This window comes from Rhinopithecus bieti, unplaced genomic scaffold (assembly GCF_001698545.2).
Source record: "Rhinopithecus bieti isolate Rb0 unplaced genomic scaffold, ASM169854v2 scaffold_36553, whole genome shotgun sequence".
NCBI classification, from domain to species: Eukaryota; Metazoa; Chordata; class Mammalia; order Primates; family Cercopithecidae; genus Rhinopithecus; species Rhinopithecus bieti.
This window is the reverse complement of record NW_016815774.1, coordinates 671,462-692,179: the sequence shown is the minus strand read 5'-3', so window position 1 is coordinate 692,179 and position 20,718 is coordinate 671,462. Positions and strand designations below refer to the sequence as shown.

Below are 20,718 nucleotides of genomic sequence, written 5' to 3'. Positions count from 1 at the left end.
TTTTTTTTTTTTTTTTTTTTTTTAATGGAGTCTTGCTCTGTTCTCAGGCTGGAGTGTAGTGGTGCAATCTCGGCTCGCTGCAACCTCCATCTCCCAGGTTCAAGTGATTCTCCTGCCTCATTACAGCCATGCGCCACCACGCTCGGCTAATTTTGTATTTTTAGTAGAGACGGGGTTTCTTCGTGTTGGTCAGGCCGGTCTCAAACTCCCGACCTCAGGTGATTCACCCGCTTCAGCCTCCCAAAGTGCTGGGATTACAGGTGTGAGCCACCACGCCTGGCCCATAAGGCAGTCTTATGAAGAAAAACCACCTATATATTTATATGTGGCCAGAAACATCATTCAAAAATTTGGCAGTAGAAAACAGTTAAGAAAACCAGTTCAGGTGTGGTGGCTCACGCCTATAATCCCAGCACCTTGGGAGGCGTAGAGGCAGGTGGATCACTTTAGCCCAGAAGTTCGAGACAAGCCTAGGTAACATGGCGAAACCCCATCTCTACAAAAAAAATACAAAATCAGCCAGACATGGTTGCATACACCTATAGTCCCAGCCACTCAGGGGGCTGAAGTGGGAGGATTACTTGATCCTAGGAGGGTGAGGCTGCAGTGAGCTGAGATTGCACTACTCCAGCCTGGAAAACAGAGTGAGACCCTGTCAAAAAAAATAGATAAAATCAGAAATAGAGAAGGAATGCCATTAGCTCAGATTCTCAAGGGGAAAAAAAAAAAGAAAACTAGATACCTTTTTTTTCCATTCTCTGAACAAGTGAGAAACTCAAAAGAATACAAATTATTTATGAGAAAAAGAAAACTACCAACCTTATTTGGATACAAATTAAAATGGGAAACAGAATAATGAACCCATCTTATTAGGCATGAACAACAGCATCTTAGGGCTTCAAGAGATAGTTATCCCGAACCATAAGGGTTTTCCTCACCTGGGGTATGCCAATAATATTGCTACTAAAGCCATGTACCCACCAAGAATCAAGCAGACATTACTATCTCTGAATGACCAAAAAGATAATTTGGCCGGAAAAAGGCTCAGCAAAATAGATGTTCTTAACCAGGGCCTTCCAACATTAATGTGACAGGAATCTAACATGGAACACCAAAAAGAGGGGCCAAACATTACAAACTACTATGAATTTTAAAGCCTGGAAAGAAACTAAGACTTTCACTGAAACAGAAAGACGACTGCAAATAGGGAATTCGGGTTGGGCTAAAGGCAACTGTCAATACTATCAACCTAAAAATATACTCGTAGATACTCTTTAATATGTGAAGACAACTAGTAAAAAGAATTTGTGGAAAATCACATTCAGAGGAGGGACAAAGTTAACATCAATATTTTACCCACTTCGTAGAGCCCTATGGCATCTAAAATTGTTTCACCTCTCTTCTTTTCCTGGCTATTTATTGATCCATTAGTTTTATTACTTTTTAGAACTGGTCCTTGTGTCTTAAGCAGCTATACCATTTTCCAAGTAGAAAATAAAAAATAAGCACTCTGCCACAAAAGAGAAAGGAAGTGGCGGCTTTGTTTTATTATTGTATTAGGTAATAGTACGTAGTTATGTATGAGAATATCCTTGTTTTTAAAAGACACATGCAGAAACATTTAAGGATCAAGGGTCATATAATGTCTACAACTTTCAAATGATTTTTTAAAAATCTTACGTAAAGAAAGCAAATATGGCAAAAATGTTAATCATTGTGGAATCTAGGTGGTAGGCACAAGGCTATACACTCTACAATTCTTTAAAATGTTCTGTAAGGTCCAGGCACGGTGGCTCATGGAGGTGGGGGTACTGAGAAATTTGGAACAGGAACCGAGAAAGTTTCTCTCATAGTATCTGGTCTATAACTACACATGTGAGAGCTGTGGACAGTCATGGCTCTCTTCAACAGAGATAAAAGACCACTGCAAACATCTAGATAAAACACACAGAGAAAGAAACCTAAGGTATTTCAAGTCCTTGAGTCTAGTTGTTCCTGAAGCACAAACACATTTCTGTGTTTGGATTCTGTGTAACATAAAAATATCCTTAAATAAACCCTTTTATCATTATCTAGTTTGAAGTAAGTTTGTTACTTTCAACATAATAGGTCCGAATTAGTTCAAAAGGGTATAATGGTTTCTAGGGAGAGTCTGAATGGAAGGTACAAAGCCAATTAAAAGACACGGAAGAGAAGCTGGAGCACTAAGTTAAAACTTACCCAGATCTAGCAATTCCACTTCTGGGTATCTAAGAGAACTGAAAGCAGTTCTAAGAAAGAATATGCATGTTCAGAGCAGCATTATTCATAACAGTCAAATGGTGAAAGCAACCCAAGTGTCCACTGACAAATGAACAGATAAACAGTATGTGGTGTATATATGTAATGGGATATTATTTAGCCTTAAAAAGGAAGAAAATTCTGAAACACATAACATTATGGATGAACCTTGAGGATTTTATGATATGTGAAATAAGTCCATCACAAAGGCCAAATACTTATATGGAGAGTGGGTAGCTGTTTAATGAGTACAGTTTCTGTTTTGCAAGATGAAAGAATCCTGACGATTGGTTGCAAAATCATGTGAATACACTTAACACCCTACAGAATAGTACATTTAAAAATGGGTAAGATGGGCTGCGCACGGTGGCTCACGCCTGTAATCCCAGCACTTTGGGAGGCCAAGGCAGGGGGATTGCTTGCGCCCAAGATTGGTTCAGCTTGGGCAACATAGTGAGAACTCGTCTCTACAAAATTTAAAAGAAAATTAAAAATTAGCCAGGCTGGGACTACACAGGGTGGTGTGCACCTATAGTCACAGCTACTTGGGAGGCTGCAATGGGAGGATCCCTTGAGCCGGGAGTTCAAGGCTACAGTGAGCCCTAATCATGCCACTTCATACCAACCTGGGTGACAGAGTGAGATCTTGTCTTAAAAAAAAAGTTAAGATGGGAAATGTTAAGTATATTTTACCACTAAAGGACCATGACAGCTCATGCCTGTAATCCCAGCACTTTGGGAGACTGAGGCAAGAGGAGTACTTGATGCCAGGAGTTCAAGACCAGCCTGCGAAACAAAGTGAGACTCTGTCTCTACAAAAAAATTGAAAAATTATCCGGGTATAGTGGCACGTGCCTATAGTCCCAGCTACTCAGAAGGCTGAAGGGGAAAGATCACTTGAGCCCAGGGGGTTGAGGCTGCAGTGAGCTGTTATCATACCACTGCACTCCAGCCTGGGTGACAGAATGAGACTATCTCAAAAAAGAAAATGAAATCTAGATTTACATCTAAAATGAAAGGAGAGCACCTAAAGGTTTCTAAAATTTCTGTCTTTAAAATTTTAAACTTAAAAAAAAAAAAAAAAAAGAGAGACAGGGTCTCACTACATTGCCCAGACTGGTTTTGAATTCCTGGGCTCAAGCAATCCACCTGCCTTGGCCTCCAAAAGTGCTGGGAATACAGGCATGAGCCACCCCATCCAGCCAAGGTCTCTTTAAAAAGCAATTTTACTGAGGTATAATTTATGTGGCATAAAATCCACCCATTTCAATTTTACAATTCAAAGATTTTTAGTAAATTTACAGAATTGTACAACCATCACCATGTTTAGAATATCATGTTTCAGAACATTTTCGTCATCCTAATAATGTCCCAGTCCCTGGAACCTATGAATGCGTTAAGTTATATCGCAAAGAGGAATTAAGAGTATTAATCAGCTGACCTTAAAATAGGGAGATTATCCAGAATTATCCAGATGAAACCAATGCAATCACTTCCTTAGGAGTGGAAGAGGGAATTTAACGAGAGAACCGAGAAATAGCAGTGTAAGAAGGACTCAGCTTTGAAGGAGAAACAGGGCCATGAGCTAAGGAATGCCTGTGGCCTCTGGAAGCAGAAAAAGGCAAGAAAAGATTCTTCAAAAGGAACAGAGTGCTGATGACGCCATGATTTTAGTGCGGAGACCATTTGAACTTGTGACCTCCAGAACTGCTAAAATAATAAATGTGTGTGTTTTTAAGTCACATAGTTTGTGGTAATGTATCACAGCACCAAAAACTAATATAATGGCTACACATTGTATTATTCTACCTTAGTGTATATTTGAAAATGTTTATTATAACAAGAAAAAACTATGAACATGAAAGCAGAATAAAGACTGCAATTAAAATGGTGGGGTTCTGTGGGTTTTTTGGAGACAGGACCTCGTTATGATGCCCAGGCTGGTCTCAAATTCCTGGGTTCAAGGGTTCCTCTTGCCTCAGCTTCCTGAGTAGCTAGGACTACAGGAGCATGCCACAGCACCAGGATCAAAATGGTGCTGTTTTTTTGCTGAGTCATTTCCTTCATAATAACTCTGCTTCCAAGAACTCAATTTGCCATCAAAGATACATATTTAGAAATAACTCCCATTCTTGTTGCCCCCTGAATTTAACTGTTACGGATACTTCCCGAAAGGGGAAACAATCCCTAGGTTCAGTGTTAACTGAAATTTTTGAAAATGCTGGAACACTGGCCCGGGAGAGACATGAAAATATATGATACCCAAAAAGTCCCAGAATGACAAAATGTGATTGAGAAAGAGCTATCTTTAGAAACAAAGTATCTATGGTTTGTTGTTGCTCATGAAACTTTAGGAAATGGTTTAAAATAGCAGTTACGAAATGATCAGATAAATCTATAATGAAGTATGGCTTTCAAAAGTTTGTTACCTAACAGGGAACATGGTCACAGAGCTATTTTCTAAAAAATACCTGCAACTTTTTGTTTTGTTTTGTTTTTTGAGAGAGACAGGGTCTTGTGCTGTCACCCAAGCTGGAGAGTACAGTGGCACACTCACAGCTCTGCAGGTTTGAACTCCTAGACTCAGGCAATCGTCCTGCCTCAACCTCCCAAGTAGCAGTACAGGTGCACACCACAACATCGGGCTAATTTTATTATCTTTTTTTTTTTTTTTTTTTTTTTTTTGATAGAGATGGGGGTCTCAAACTAGGCATGGTAGCTCAAAGCCTATAATCCCAGCACTCTGGGAGGCTGAGACAGGAGAACCACTGGAGCCCAGGAGTTCAAGACCAGCCGGGGCAACACAGGGAGATTCCTTTTCTACAAAAAAATAAAAACATTAGCCAGGCTTGGTGGCACACACCTGTAGTCCCAGCTACTCAGGAGGCCTGACCCCAAGAGGTCAAGAATGCAGCAAGCTGTTATTGTACGACTGCACTCCAGCCTGGGCGATAAGACACTGTCTCAAAAAAAGAGAGAGAGAGAGAAGGAGAGAGACGGGGGGTCTCATTATGTTGCCCACACAGGTCTCAAACACCGGGCCTCAAGTAATCCTCCCACCTCAGCCTCCCAAAGTGTTGGGATTATAGCAGGCATGAGCCACCGTGCCTGGCTGTTTTTGATTTTTTAAAATACATTTTTTAATTATAATAGAGAAAGAGTCTTATTACATTTCACAGGCTGGTTTCGAACTCCTGGCCTCAAGCGATCCTCCAACCTTAGCTTCCCAAAGTGCTGAGATTACAAGCATGAGCCACCACGCCCAGCCTTCATTTTTTAAAAAGGAAAAAAATGCCAAAAAAACAAAATTATGAAACAACATTCCAACCTCTTGTTTCTGTATACAGTGAAAAATGCATAGGCTTTAAAAAGAAATGCCACACTTTTGCATACACCTTTGATTAAAATACTTCACAACTGTCTAATAATTCTTGCCTTTGAGATTTCCTGACAGTGTGCTTCAAAGTATCTTCTGTTTCATCTCTGCCAAACAATGCCACATGGCATTTAAACTCTGACCCCCAACTCCACTCATTCTGCAGCCAATATCTCCAAGTACTCTGTGGACATATTTGGCTGCTTTCTGGTACATAGGTACCTTTAAAAAGCCATATACTTGGCCGGGAGCAGTGGCTCATGCCTGTAATCCCAGAACTTTGGGAGGCCGAGGCAGGCGGATCACTTGAGGTCGGAAGTTCAAGACCAGCCTGACCAACATGGAGAAACCCCATCTCTACTAAAAATACAAAATTAGCCAGGTGTGGTGCTGCATGCCTGTAATCCCAGCTATTCGGGAGGCTGAGGCAAGAGAATCGCTTGAACCCGGGAGACAGAGGTTGCCTACAGAATATATCCTGTAAAAGTCCTGCTATACTTACAAACGATCTCACGTATTCTGTTAATGTTTTCATGTTCTGGGCAACCAACTCGTCAGATGACAACCAAGCAGGTTTGAGACAGCTCATCCAACTATGGCATTTCTTATGCACTCCAGAATAAAAGGACTTTTAAAAATAGCTTCTTTACATGACACTGACACTGCATAATTATCACCAGTAAAATTACCAGCCCCCCCAACAAAAAATCATAAAGCCATCCAAATATACATGGGAAAAAAAAAAAAACAACTATCCAATCTGGTTTACAAAGAAAAGATACTAAAACTGAGAGGAAAAAACAATATCTATCTATAGTTTATTCTGATTCTTCCTTAAAGAAAGATTGGTCTCTCAAAGACAGAAAAGCAGCACACATCCCCAAATAATGTAAACATAATGAAGGTGTTTAAGTAGTTCAAGCTTTACAAAGGTCAAGGAGATCTTTCTCAATACCCCTTCTTTGGATCCTATATAGCTGAAGGTAAGGCAAATACACTTAGGCTCACAATGTTAAACTAACACATGACCAAAATTTGGCTTTATTCATCATGAATTCCTTTCATAACTTTAATTTAATATGTTCTATTTAAAAATTAATATATATATATACAGAGGGATGCCAAATAATAAATGAAGATGGAACAACAAAATTAGATAATAATCTTTTTGCAACCACCTATGCAGTATCAACTCAGTCAAGGATTATCAATAGATACTAAAACAGTGCGGAGGAAGACTGTTGGGAAAACAGGATATTCCCAGTCTGAGAGTCATCCCCACAGATTACTTATTAATTATTAAGGAGAAAAACAGGTGGACACTATCTTAACCAAACATTCAATTTTAGCATAGTCAATAGTAGGACAAACTAACATAATATGCCTCCTGATGTGATGCAACAGAAGACACAGCATCATCTATGTATTATTTCCAACAAAATAATCTGACTCTAATCACGACTAACCAACAACATAGGACACTCTGACTGGCATGAACTCTAAAAATGTCAATGTCATAGAATACCCACAAAAGGCGAAGGAACTGTTCTAGATAGAAGTTTAAAGAGACATGACAACCAAAGATAACATAGGATCCCTGAGAAGAACCTGAATTAAAAAAAGAAAGGTTGGCCGGGTGCGGTGGCTCAAGCCTGTAATCCCAGCACTTTGGGAGGCCAAGACGGGCGGATCACAAGGTCAGGAGATCGAGACCATTCTGGCTAACACGGTGAAACCCCGTCTCTACTAAAAAAAAAAAAATACAAAAAACTAGCCGGGCGAGGTGGCGGGCGCCTGTAGTCCCAGCTACTCAGGAGGCGGAGGCAGGAGAATGGAGTGAATACGGGAGGCGGAGCTTGCAGTGTGCTGAGATCCAGCCACGGCGCTCCAGCCTGGGCGACAGAGCGAGACTCCGTCTCAAAAATAAAAAAAAAAAAAAAAGAAAAGTTGTAAAGGGCACTCTGGGGACAAATTTAAAACTGGGCTATATATTGGATAAAACTTTTGTTTCCATGTTAAACTCCTTTGGGGTGACAATGATACTGTAGTCATGTAGGATGATGCTCTTGTTCTCTCAGGATGTATTTGCTGAAGGGCTTAAAGGTGAAATCTCACAATCCTGACAAGTTATCTCAAATGGTTCAGGAAAAAAAAAAGTATAAAAGCTTGACAGAACTCTCATACAATGCTGCTAAGAATGTAGAATGGTAATTACTTTGGAAAACAGTTTAGCAGATTCTTTAAAAGCTACACATAACTTTACCATACAAATTAACAATTCCTTTCCTATGTATCTACCCAAGAGAAATTTAAAAATATGTCCACACAGTCTCACAAGTGAAATGTTCACAGCAGTTTTATTCATAATATAGCCAGTAAGTAAAAATTCAAATGTACATCAACTTATAAATTGACATAATGATCTGTGATCCTAATGTCTCAAAATACTCTCTCACATCAAGTAACATTCAGCCCACAGTGATGTTCACCCCTCAAATTGATAAACACATGCGTAACAGACTGAGATAACACCTACTTTTGTTACATGGTGCCACCCAAGACCTAAAATAAACTGATAAAAAGTGGCTAAAATAATAATAATAGACCCATCTACAAAAGATCATAAAAACAGTCAAGACTCAGCCTTATCCAAGACGCCTTCAGAGGCTACCTGTGAGAACTCTGAAACCTTCTTTATTCTTTTTTGGAGACAGTCTCACTCTGTTGCCCAGCCTGGAGTGCAGTGGCAGGATTATAGCTCTCTGCAGCCTAGAACTCCTGGGCTCAAGCAATCCTCTCATCTCAGCCTCCCAAGTAGCTAGGGCTACTATTTTCAAAAATTAATGCCTGGCTAATTTTTTTTTTCTTTTTCTTTTTTTTTTGGAGATGGAGTTTCGCTCTTGTCGCCAGGCTGGAGTGCAATGGCGCAATCTTGGCTCACTGCAACCTCCGCCTCCCGGGTTTACGCCATTCTCCTGCCTCAGTCTCTCGAGTAGCTGGGATTACAGGCACCCGCCACCACACCTGGCTAATTTTTTGTATTTTTAGTAGTGGCGGGGTTTCACCATGTGGGCCAGGCTGGTCTCGAACTCCTGACCTCAGGTGATCCACCCGTCTCGGCCTCCCAAAGTGCTGAGATTACAGGCATGAGTCTTGTTTTTATGAGACAGTCTCATTCTGTTGCCCAGGCTGGAAGGCAGTGGCATGATTATGGCTCACTGCAGCCTCAACTTCCTGGGCTCGAGTGATCCTCCTGCCTCAGCCTGCAGAGTAGCTGGGACTAAAGATGTGTACCATCACACCCAGCTTTTTTTTTGTTGTTTTTTTTTTCGTAGTGACAGGGTCTCACTTTATTGCCCAGGCTGGTCTCAAACTCCTGGGCTCAAGTGATCCTCCCATCTTGGCCTCCTGAGTGCAGGGATTAGAGGCGTGAGCCACCACGCCCAGTCTAAGGCCTTCTTTTGACAAGGCAGCTGTTGTGGAGGCTCTGCCCAAGAGAAACATCGACAAACACCCCTCCCACCAATTGCCAGTCAAAAGACTTCCAGAACCACACGACTTGTGCATTCGTCTCCGGAACCATCGATGTGGTTGTTACTTTTATTACTGCCTGTAATAATTGTGTAATAACATGAATAACTGTGTGTGAAGGCCTCACAATTAACCATAAATTCAAACATACATAAAATTGACCACTGAGTCATCTGACTTCAGACTTAACACACCTAGATACAAAACTAATTAACATAACATAAATAAGTAAACAAAATGTGGTATATCCATACCACATCTCAGCAAAAATGAATGATATACTGATATATGCTAAAACACAAATGAACATCATAAACACTGTGCTAAGAGAAACAAGTCAGATACAGGACTACACATTATATGATTTCCACTTAAAAAAAAAATGTGGAGAAAAGGCAACTCTTTTTTTTTTTGAGATGGATTTTCGCTCTTGTTGCCCAGGCTGGAGTGTAATGGCGCAATCTCGGCTCACTGCAACCTCTGCGTCCTGGGTTCAAGTGATTCTCCTGCCTCAGCCTCTCGAGTAGCTGGGATTACAGGCACCCACCACCACGCCTGGCTAATTTTTTGTATTTTTAGTAGAGACGGGGTTTCACCATGTTGGCCAGCCTGGTCTTGAACCCCTGAACTCAGGCAACCCACCCACCTCGGCCTCCCAAAGCGCTGGGATTACAGACATGAGCCACCTCGCCTGGCCAAAAAGGCAAATCTTTAGAGACAAAAAAGATTAATGGTTGCCTAAGGCTTGGGGGGTGGGTATGGATTAACTGTAAACAAAAAAAAAAATCTTACTGGATTAATGAAAGTGTTCTAAAACTGGATTGGGGTGATGGTTGCAGACGGATAAACTTACTAAAAATCACTGAATTATACATTTAAAATGGGTTAACTTATGGTATACAAATTATACTTCAGTAAAGATAAAGCAAATGTGGCAAAATGGTGATAACTGGCGAACCTATGTGAAGAGTATACAAAATCACTGTGTTAGTATCTCAACTTTTCTTTGGTTAGAAAATCTTCAAAATTAAAAGATGAGGATAGGGCCGGGCACGGTGGCTCACACCTGTAATCCTACCCACTTCCACTTTGCAAGGCTGAGGCGGGCAGATCACTTGAGGTCAGGAGTTCGAGACCAGCTTGGCCAACATGGTGAAACCCTATCTCTACGAAAAAAAAAAACAAAAATTAGCCGGGTGTGGTGGCATGTGCCTGCAGTCCCAGCTACTCAGGAAGCTGAGGTGGGAGAATCACTTGAACCTGGGAGGCAGAGGTCGCAGTGAGCCACTGCACTCCAGCCTGGGTGACAGAGTGAGACCCCGTCTCAAAAAAAAAAAAAGAAAAGAAAAGTTAAGGAGAAATGATACACACACCCCCTAAAATTAGTGTTTCTAATTGCAGATTACCTAAAAGAGGTAAAAGACACAGCACAACTCTTGACAGATTTAGGATTAAGTAACAGAGGTGCACACTGATCCCTAAAGCCAACTTTCATCCAAGGATTTGATTAACTAGCAATTTTTTCTCTACTTAAATACTATTTTTCCCAATTATACAAGTAATGCATATTAATATAGAAAAATTTATAAATTAAAGTGAAAGCGCAAAGGCCGGGGCCCCGGGTGTGTAATACCACCACTTTGGGAGGCTGAGGCAGGCGGATCACTTAAGCCCAGGAGTTCAAGGCAGCCTGGGCAACAAAAAATTCAAAGTAGCCAGGTGTGGTGGCATGTGCCTATAGACCCAGCTACTCAGGAGACTGACATGGGAGTATCAACTCAGTCTGGGAGGTGGAGGCTGCAGTGAACCATGATCGCACCACTGCACCTCAAGCCTGGGTGAGGATCAAGATCCTGTCCCAAAAAAAGCAAAAATAAAGTAAGAGCATAAAGAAACAAAAACAACTAATCCCATCAACCAGAGATAACCATCTACAGTTTGTTCTTCAGCCTTTCAGTCTATTTGGAGAAAGTTATCTGTATAATATATGTGGCAATAACACTGTCAAAACTTAATGGATCATTCAACTGGTATACCAAAAGGTTACATCATATCCAAAAAACCATATAAATTGTAAGAATGAAAGGCAGAATAAAAACTTTTAGATGCAAATCCAGTACTTCCTTTCAGTTTCCAGTTAAAGACAGAAGGCTGAATGCATGCATTAGCCTCAGCTCCCTTCCTAAGCCCTCCTAAAATACAGGGATGGGGAAAAAGGCGTGAATTCACTAGGACAAAATGGTAACTGAGGCAACTTAATTAAGGGAACTGGGAAGTAGACAAGTGATAAATGACTTAGCCAACCTGAAAAAGTTGAATCTTCCTTAGCCAGCAGTGGGAAAAGCAGAGCAGCAACCTGGTTTACAATAAGTATCCCAAAACGGTTCAGGAATAACCACATGTACAAAAACAGGAGAGGTTATACATCTGCTTAAACCCACTAGTTAGGCCTCAGATCCCCTAATGTAGTCACAACACTGCATAGCCCAGTGACCGCTCCACCGTGAAGGAAATGGGTGGGGCTGTTAAGCCCACAGTTAAACCCTATAGTCATAGTCATGCCCATAGCTTCCACCCTTTTTTTTTTTTTTTTTTTGACACGGAGTCTCGCTCTGTTTTTCAGGCTGGAGTGTAGTGGCACAATCTCAGCTCATTTCAAATTTCGCCTCCTGGGTTCAAGCAATTCTCCTGGCTCAGCCTCCTGAGTACCTGGGACTACAGGTGTGTGCCACCATGCATGGCTAATTTTTGTAGTTTTAGTAGAGATGGGGGTTTCGCCACATTGCCCAGGCTGGTCTCGAACTCCTGATCTCAGGTGATCCACTTGCCTTGGCCTCCCAAAGTGCTGGGATTACAGGTGTCAGCCACTGTGCCCAACCCAAATCCTCTTTTTGTGTTCCACTCTTAAACAGGAGTATGTAGTGGGCCAGGTGTGGTGGCTCACACTTCTAACCCTGGCACTTTGGGAGGCTGAGGTGTGAGGATTGCATGAGCCCAGGAGTTCAAGACCAGTCTGGGCAACAAAGAGAAAACCTGTCTCTTAAAAAAAAATTTTTTTAAATAGGTGTATGTAGTCAAGAACCACAGTATATTTATGGAAAGCATCTAATATGAAACAAACAAAACTAAAGTAAATAAATAAAAAAACACAGCCAGGCACGGTGGCTCACGCCTGTAATCCCAGCACTTTGGGAGGCCGAGATGGGCGGATCACGAGGTCAGGAGATCGAGACTATCCTGGCTAACATGGTGAAACCCCGTCTCTACTAAAATACAAAAACAAAAAAAAAAATTACCCGGGTGTGGTGGCGGGCACCTGTAGTCCCGGCTACTAGGGAGTCTGAGGCAGGAGAATGGCGTGAACCCGGGAGGCGGAACTTGCAGTGAGCCGAGATTGCGCCACTGCACTCCAGCCTGGGCGACAGAGCAAGACTCCGTCCCAAATAAATAAATAAATAAATAAACACAATTTGAAGGAAACAAGGCTGAGATCACCCAGAAAACAAAGAAAACATTTGTCAAAAGGTAAAAAGAAAACATAATTACAGAACCAGACCAGAAAGTTCAATATCTGAAAAAACAGGAGCTCCAATAAAAGAGAACAGAGAAAAGGAAGGAGAGGAAATTAAAGGATCAATTCAAGAAATTTTCCAATAACAAGAGAAGGGAGTTTCCAGACTGAAAGAGCTCACCAAAGCTGAACAAAATATATGAAAATGAATGCTGAAATGCATTACCATCAAATTTCAGAACACTAGGGACGCAGCAAAGTTACCAAAAGTTTTCAGAGAGGGAAGAAAACAGGATTCATTCAAAGAACAAAGAGTCAGAATATTTCAACATTACCACTGAAAACACAAAGGATCAGTGCCTTCAAAATGCTGAGAAAAATATTTCCAAACTTAAAAAACTGCTCCCCAGCAAAACCTGGGATATCAGCTAAGTATCAAAGCAAGAAAAATTTCAGAATGCAAAAGTTTCAAATTTTATCTCCCTTACCCTCTCAGGAAGCTAAAAAAAAAAAAAAAAAATTGGGGTCCAGGAAACACAGGTTCCCGTAAAGGCTGAAAGAAACCCCAGGGGTGAGATCTGTGCAGACCTAGAGCTCAACCAGTCCAGATCAGAGTAGGTCCAACGTTCTGGAAAAGAATCTTCAAAAAGATAAAACTGACAGAACATCTACAGTGTCAGAGCCTACTACTGAGAATAAATTATATATATATAGTTAGTAAGGAGTTTGAGGATAGTAAAAAAAAGACTGAACCAAAAATCAAGACAAGTATCACGCTCAGGGCAGCAAAATATTGTGTCGAGAAAGAAAAGTAATCCAAGAACACTAATGGCTCAAGTGCCGATCAACACTTAAACACTATAATGAGATAAACAATAAGACTGGTGACTCATGACCATAATGCCAGCACTTCCGGAGGCCAAGGCAAGAGGATCAGTTGAGCTCAGGAGTTCAAGACCAGCCTGGGCAATGCAGTACAAAGCTGTCTCTACAAAAAGTTTTTTTTTTTGTAATTAGCTGAGTATGGTGGCACACGCCTGTAGTTCCAGGTACTAGAGTGGCTGAGGTGGGAGGATCGCTTGTGCCCACGAGGTCACAGCTGCAATGAGTTGTGATCGTGCCATTGGGTGACAGAGAGATCCTGTCTCAAAAACAGTAACAAACACACACACACGAAAACTGATTTAGCCAAATTACAAATAACTAAAATGGGAGAACAGGAAATGGGGTGAGTGAAACTGAAAATTACTATGGGTCAGGCAGAGGTCCAAATCTTTTTTTTTTTTTGAAACAGAGTCTTGCTCTGTCGCCCAAGCTGTAGGGCAATGGTGTGATCTTGACTCACCACAACCTCCTCCTCCCGAGTTCGAGCAATTTTCCTAACTCAGCTTCCGGAGTAGCTGGGATTACAGGCACACGCCACCACGCCCAGCTAATTTTTGTATTTTTAGTAAAGACGGGGTTTCACCATGTTGGCCAGGCCGATCTCGAACTCCTGACCTCAGGTGATTTGCCCGTCTCGGCCTACCAAAGTGCTGGGATTACAGATGTGAGCCATCGGGCCCAGCCCCCAAATCTTTATACTATCAATTTACCTAATTCCCATTTAACAACTGGTGCCCTTATGTTATATATTAGAAAACTGAGGCACAGAGACAGTAACTTGCCAAATGTCACGCAGCAGAGGCTTTGAACTTTGATCTTCACCACAACATTGGCTATCACAAAGCAAAATCCTTATCTCCCTGTGTAAAATCAACAGATAATGATTAAAGGTTAAAAAAAATGGAGAGAGAGGTAAAAACCCAAAAATCAGCTGAAAGGATTGAAACAGACTGCCTCTGGGGAGTCAAGGAAGAAAAAGGTCTAGAACTAGAACCCCTTGTTGCTTTTAACAAGCCCACAGAACTACTTTACTCTTTAAACCATACATGTGTAATTTGGATAAAATGAAAATTAAATAAGGAAATGTACTTCCCCTTAAAAAACACCTTTAAGTAAACATTAAAACTCTGACTTTCAGCTGGGTACACCAGCTCACACCTGTAATCCCAGCACTTTGGGAGGCCAGGCAGGAGGATCGCTTGAGCCCAGGAGTTCACAACCAGCATGAGCAAGTTGGTGAGACCCCCCCCCCCACCGCATCTCCACACATATGCACACAAAAAAATTTTTTTAACTCTGACTGAGGCCCTGAAAAACTGGACATGCACACAAATGCAACTCAAGAAAAAGTGCAAAAACAGGCTGAGTGCGGTGGCTCACGCAAGTAATCCCAGCACTTCGGGAGGCCCAGGCAGGCTAATCACCTGAGGTTAAGAGTTCAAGACCAGTCTGGCTAACATGGCGAGTTTCACTGTCTCTATTGCCTCTACTTTCACTGTCTCTACTAAATTTTTGATTGTCGGCAAAAATCAGCCGGGTGTGGTGGTGGGTACCTGTCATCCCAGCTACTTAGGAAGCTAAGGCAGGAGAATCACATGAACCTGGGAGGTGGAGGTTGCAGTGAGCTGAGAAGGCACCACTGCACTCCAGCCTGGGCAACAAAGCGAGACTCCATCTCAAAAAAATAAATAGCAAAAACAACAAAAAAAGTGCAAAACAAGCCCAAATATATATAAGCATTTCATATATGATAAAGATGGCACTTCTAATCATCAGGGAAATGTATATTTTTCAATGAATGGGAAAACTGAGTAATCATCTGGAAAATATGTTAAGATACTAACATTGAAAAAACTTCAGCTATATAAAATATTTATATGTAAATTATGCAGTCATAAAGAAAACATAAGTGAATTTTATATAACAGTTAGGGAAAGAATTATTTCTCCACCTCCCACCACGCCCCACACACACACACCGCCGCCGCACTTTAAAGCAGAAATCAGAAAGGAAAAGACTGCTGGAGTCAATGTCATAAAAATTCACCCAAAAAGTGCCACACAGTAAAAAACATTATAAACCAAGTTAAAAGACAAACTGGAGGAACCGCAAAATCTAATAAACTATTTTCCTTAATATGCAAACAGCTCACATAAATCAATGAAGAAAAGAATAACAATCTGAGAGAGGTAGAGAGGAAAATACACAAGTCACAGAAAACTACAAAAGGCCAATAAAGATATGGAAAGATATCTAATCTCATTCATAAATACAGAAAAACAGATTAAAATGAATACATTTTAACCCGTTAGGCCAGCATCAAGGTAAAGATACAGATAACTCTTCAGTTAGTTAAGAGTATAGCAAAACTCTTGTCCACCAACAAAGTAGTGGTTAAATAAAATATCACCAACCACAATGGACACACCATGCATCCATTCAAAAAACAAAAACAGAAAACAAAAAACATGCTGTCCATAACATACTGTGAAATTTAAAAATCAAGTTTGAGAACATCATATATAGAGCTGGGCACAGGTGGCTCATCCCAGTAACCCCAGCATGTTGGGAGGCTGAGGCCGAAGGATCATTTGAGTCTGGGAGGTTGAGGCTGCAGTTAGCCATGATTCCAGGACTGCACTCAAGCCTGGGCAACAGAGCAAGACCCTTTCTCTCTCTCCATATATATACACATATATATATATATGGAGAGAGAGCAAGTTTTTTTTAAAGACAAGGTCTCACTTTGTCACCCAGGCTCCAGTGCAGTGACACGATCTCAGCTCACTGCAGCCTCGACCTCCTGGGCTCAAGTGATCCAACTGCCTCAGCCTCCCAAGTAGCTGGGACTACAGGTGCATACCACCTCGCCCAGCTAAATATACTTTTTTTCAAAACAAAAATTTCAGTACATATATAAAATATAGCCATCACACACACAAAAGACATAAGACTTCACTAGCAATCAATGAAACACAAAATAAAACAAGTAACACCTTTTATCTATCAGATAAATCTACCTGGTAAAGAAAAAAACATAATTATCCAAAATCAGGCTTTCTACTGCCTGTTAAAATTAATTGGTACATACTTCTTGGAGGCAATCTGGCAATGTTTATCAAGAACCTTCAAAAGGGCATACCTTGACCTGCCAATTCCGCTTCTCAGAATCTGCTCTAAATAAATACATGGGTTTTATGTCACAATAAAAAAAAAAAAGAATTGAAGGCTGGGCATGGTGGCTCACGTCTGTAATACTAGCACTTTGGGAGGCCGAGGCGGGCAGATCACCTGAGGTCAGGAGTTCAAGACCAACCTAGCCAATACAGCAAAGCCGTCTCTACTAAAAATGCAAAAATTAGCCAGGCATGGTGGTATACACCTGTAATCCCAGGTACTAGGGAGGATGAGGCAGGAGAGTCACTTGAGCCCAGGAGGCGGAGGTTGCAGTGAGCTGAGATCACGTTACTGCACTCCAGCCTGGGTGACAGAGGAAGACTCTGTCTCAAAGGAAAAAAAAAAAAAGAGAGAGAGAATTGAGAGAGAGATGAAAATAATGAAGTGAACAGGGATATTTATAATAGTGAAAAAAATCAATAAATGACAGATTAAGTTACAGAATACTCAAAGGGATGCTAGGAGTCATGAAAAACAGATATGGAAAGATAAATATAATATATTTAAGTTAAAAAGTAGGATATAAAGCAGTATGTATACACGATTATATTTCAATTTGAAATATATAATATGCATATGAGTAGCTATATATGTATGTATATGAACACAAACTGACAAGTTATTAGCTTCTAGTATTACAAGCAGCTTTACCATTTTTTGTTGTTGCTGTTCCCCAAAGTATAATGCCATTTATTAAAAACCAAACAGGCCAGTCACCATGGCTCATGCCTATAATCCCAGAACTTTGAGATGCTGAGGTGGGAAGATGCTTGCACCCAGGAATTCGAGGCCAGTCTAGGCAATATGACAAAACCCGTAAGGTACAAAAAATACAAAAATTAGCCTTGTGTGGTGGCACATGCCTTTAATCCCAGCCACATGACAGGCTGAGGTCAGAGGATCACTTAAGCCCAGGAGGTCGAGGCTGCAGTGAGCTGTGATCACACCACTGCACTCCAGCCTGAGCGACATAGTGAGATCCTGTCTCAAAAATAAAAAAAAAAATGTTGCGATTACAGGTGAGCACCACTGCATCTGGCCTGAGAACTGACATATTTAATATTACCTAATTTTACATTTTTAATTTTTTTTTTTTTTGAGATGGAGTCTTGCTCTGTTACCAAGGCTGGAGTGCAATGGTACAATCTCAGTTCACTGCAACCTCCACCTTCCCAATTCAAGCGATTCTTCTGCCTCTCGAGTAGCTGGGATTATAGGTGCCTGCCACCATGCCCAGCTATTTTTTCTATTTTTTAGTAGAGACGGGGTTTCACCATGTTGGTCAGACTGGTCTTGAACTCCTGACCTTGGGTGATTCACCCGCCTTGGCCTCCCAAAGTGCTGGGATTACAGGCATGAGCCACAGCACCCAGCCCTAATTTATTTTTATTTTTCAACTTTTATTTTAGGTTCAGGGAGTACAAACATGTGCAGGTTTGTTACATGGGTAAACTGCATGTCACTGGGGTTTGGTATACAAATGATTTCATCACTCAGAAAGAGAGCATAGTACTACCCGATAGGGCTTCATTCTGAATTTGTTGGGTTTTTATATCCAGCATTATTACTTTTACAATCAAGTATAAAAAAAGAAATTTTGGCCAGGCGAGGTGGCTCATGCCTGTAATCCCAGCACTTTGGGAGGTCGAGGCAGGCAGATCACAGAGTCAGGAGATCGAGACCATCCTGGCTAACACGGTGAAACTCCACCTCTACTAAAATACAAAACACAAAATTAGCCAGGCGTGGTGGTGGGCGCCTGTAGTCCCAGCTACTCGGGAGGCTGTGGCAGGAAAAGGGTAAGAACCCGGGAGGCAGAGCTTGCAGTAAGCCAAAATCACACCACTGCACTCCAGACTCCGTCTCAAAAAAAAAAGAAAGAAATTTCATTTCCCAAAAAGGTAAAGCTCTTCATGGAAAAAAGACAAAAGTGCAAGTTCAGTAAATTCATAAGATAAATACAACAGACCTTAGCCAGAATGAAAGTACTCATGAGAAATGACAAAAAAAGGGTGGGAGGAGGGTGAGGATCGAAAAACTACTTGTCAGGTACTATGCTTACTACCTGGGCAACAATCTGTACACCCAATCCCATGACACGCAATTTATCCACATAACAAACCTGCACGTGTACCTCCGAACCTAAAATAAAAGTTGGGAAGAAAAAAAAAGGAATGGCAAAATACAAATTAAAACAGGATCACATTTTTTTACCTATGAAACTGGAAAAAAAAATATTATGTGCTACATTGATGAGATGGTCAAAGAAATAGTCACTCGTTATGGTAATGGCAGAAACACAAATGCGTCCAATCTTTATGAGGTGTAAGACAATCTGGCAATTAAGTATTAAGAGCATTAAAAGCCATGTTTATATTTAGCCCAGCAATCCTCAGCCCAGCAATCTAATTCTAGGAATAAATTGTAAGGAAATAGGGATGCAAGCAAAGATTTAACTACGAGAAATGTTCAACACTGAAATTACATTGAAAAAAAAATTAAACAATCTAGATACCCAACAAAAAGATTATTAATCATATCTATATAACACTACAAAACTTTTAAAGGTAAGTGTTGAACTGTATTTATTAAGACTGGGAAAACGGTTATAAGATATCATTCAGTGAAGAACAGATTGCACAACAAGGTGGGCAATAGGTTAAATAGTATCTCCCCAAAATTCACATCCACCCAGAACCACAGAATGTGACCTTATTTGGAAACAGGGATGTAATCAGTTAAGATGACGTCATACAAGATTAGGGTGGGCCTTACATCCAGCTGACTGGTATCCTTATAAGGGGAAGGAGATTTGGAGACACATAAGGAAAGCCACGTGACTAATAAGGCAGACACTAGAGTGATACAGCTACAAGCCAAGGAAGGCCAAAGATTGGAAGGAGCCACCAAAAGCTAACAAGAGGCAAGAAGGGATGCTGCCCTAGAAACTTCAGAGGGATCATGGACCTGCTAACACCTTCAATTTGGAACTTCCAGCTTCCCAAACTACAAGGAAGTTACTTTCTGTAGGTTTAAGCCACCCAGTTTGTGTTATTTCTTAAGCAACACTAGGAAACTCATACAATGTGTGAAACACACTAATCAGAAGCACAGGCTACTTATGTTTGAATTCCATTTCCACCCATGTGACTTTAGCTTATTTAACCTCTCTAAGCCTCTTTTCCCTTTGTAAAAAATAAGGATAACAGTATTCATTTCCTAGAATTATTGTATTAAATTATACATTAAATATAAATCACTTAAAACAGTATCTAGAATATAGTAAATGTTCCACTTTTATAAAGCAAGCACAGGTACAACACACAAAATATGTTATTAGAATATACATATATCAAAAGGTTAACATTTTTATCTCTGGGTCCCATTATGATGGCTTTTTTGTGTTTTTTTGTTTTGTTTTGTTTATCAGAACTTTCTAATTTATCTGCAATGAACATAAATCATGTCTCTTTTTTTTGGAGACAGTCTCGCTCTGCTGCCCAGGCTGGAGTGCAGTGGCGCGATCTCAGCTCACTGAAACCTCTGCCTCCTAGGCTCAAGTGATTCTCCTGCCTCAGCTCCTGAGTAGCTGGGATTACAGGCACCTGGTTAATTTTTGTATTTTTGATAGAAACAAGGGCTCACCATGTTGGCCAGGCTGGTCTCGAACTCCTGACCTCAAGTGATCTGCATGCCTCGGCCTCCCAAAGGTGTGAGCCACCACACCTGGCCTATTTTTTATTATTTTTCTTTCTTTCTATTTTTTTAACTTTTTTTTTTTAACTTTTGCCGACATTCAGATTCTAACAATTTTCTTCTTCAGAGCAGGACTGGAAGTTTATTTTAAAAGGCTTTAGAACAGGAAAGAAAGAAAAAGTACACCTGGAAGAGACCCAAGCAGGCAACTTGAAGTATAAGCACTGTTTATGTCATAATAAAATACAATTATTTTAAAAAT

At 40.8% G+C, this 20,718-nt stretch overlaps 1 protein-coding gene across 1 annotated transcript in view; it reads right to left on the bottom strand.

Annotated features, from left to right (window-relative positions):
- ILRUN (inflammation and lipid regulator with UBA-like and NBR1-like domains) overlaps window positions 1-9,239 on the bottom strand; it is an 86,088-nt gene extending 76,849 nt beyond the window's left edge. The window contains exon 1 of the mRNA XM_017853579.1: window positions 9,187-9,239. Coding sequence (XP_017709068.1) covers window positions 9,187-9,239 — 53 coding nt within the window. The remainder of the gene's footprint in view (window positions 1-9,186) is intronic.
- Window positions 9,240-20,718: the final 11,479 nt, after the last annotated feature.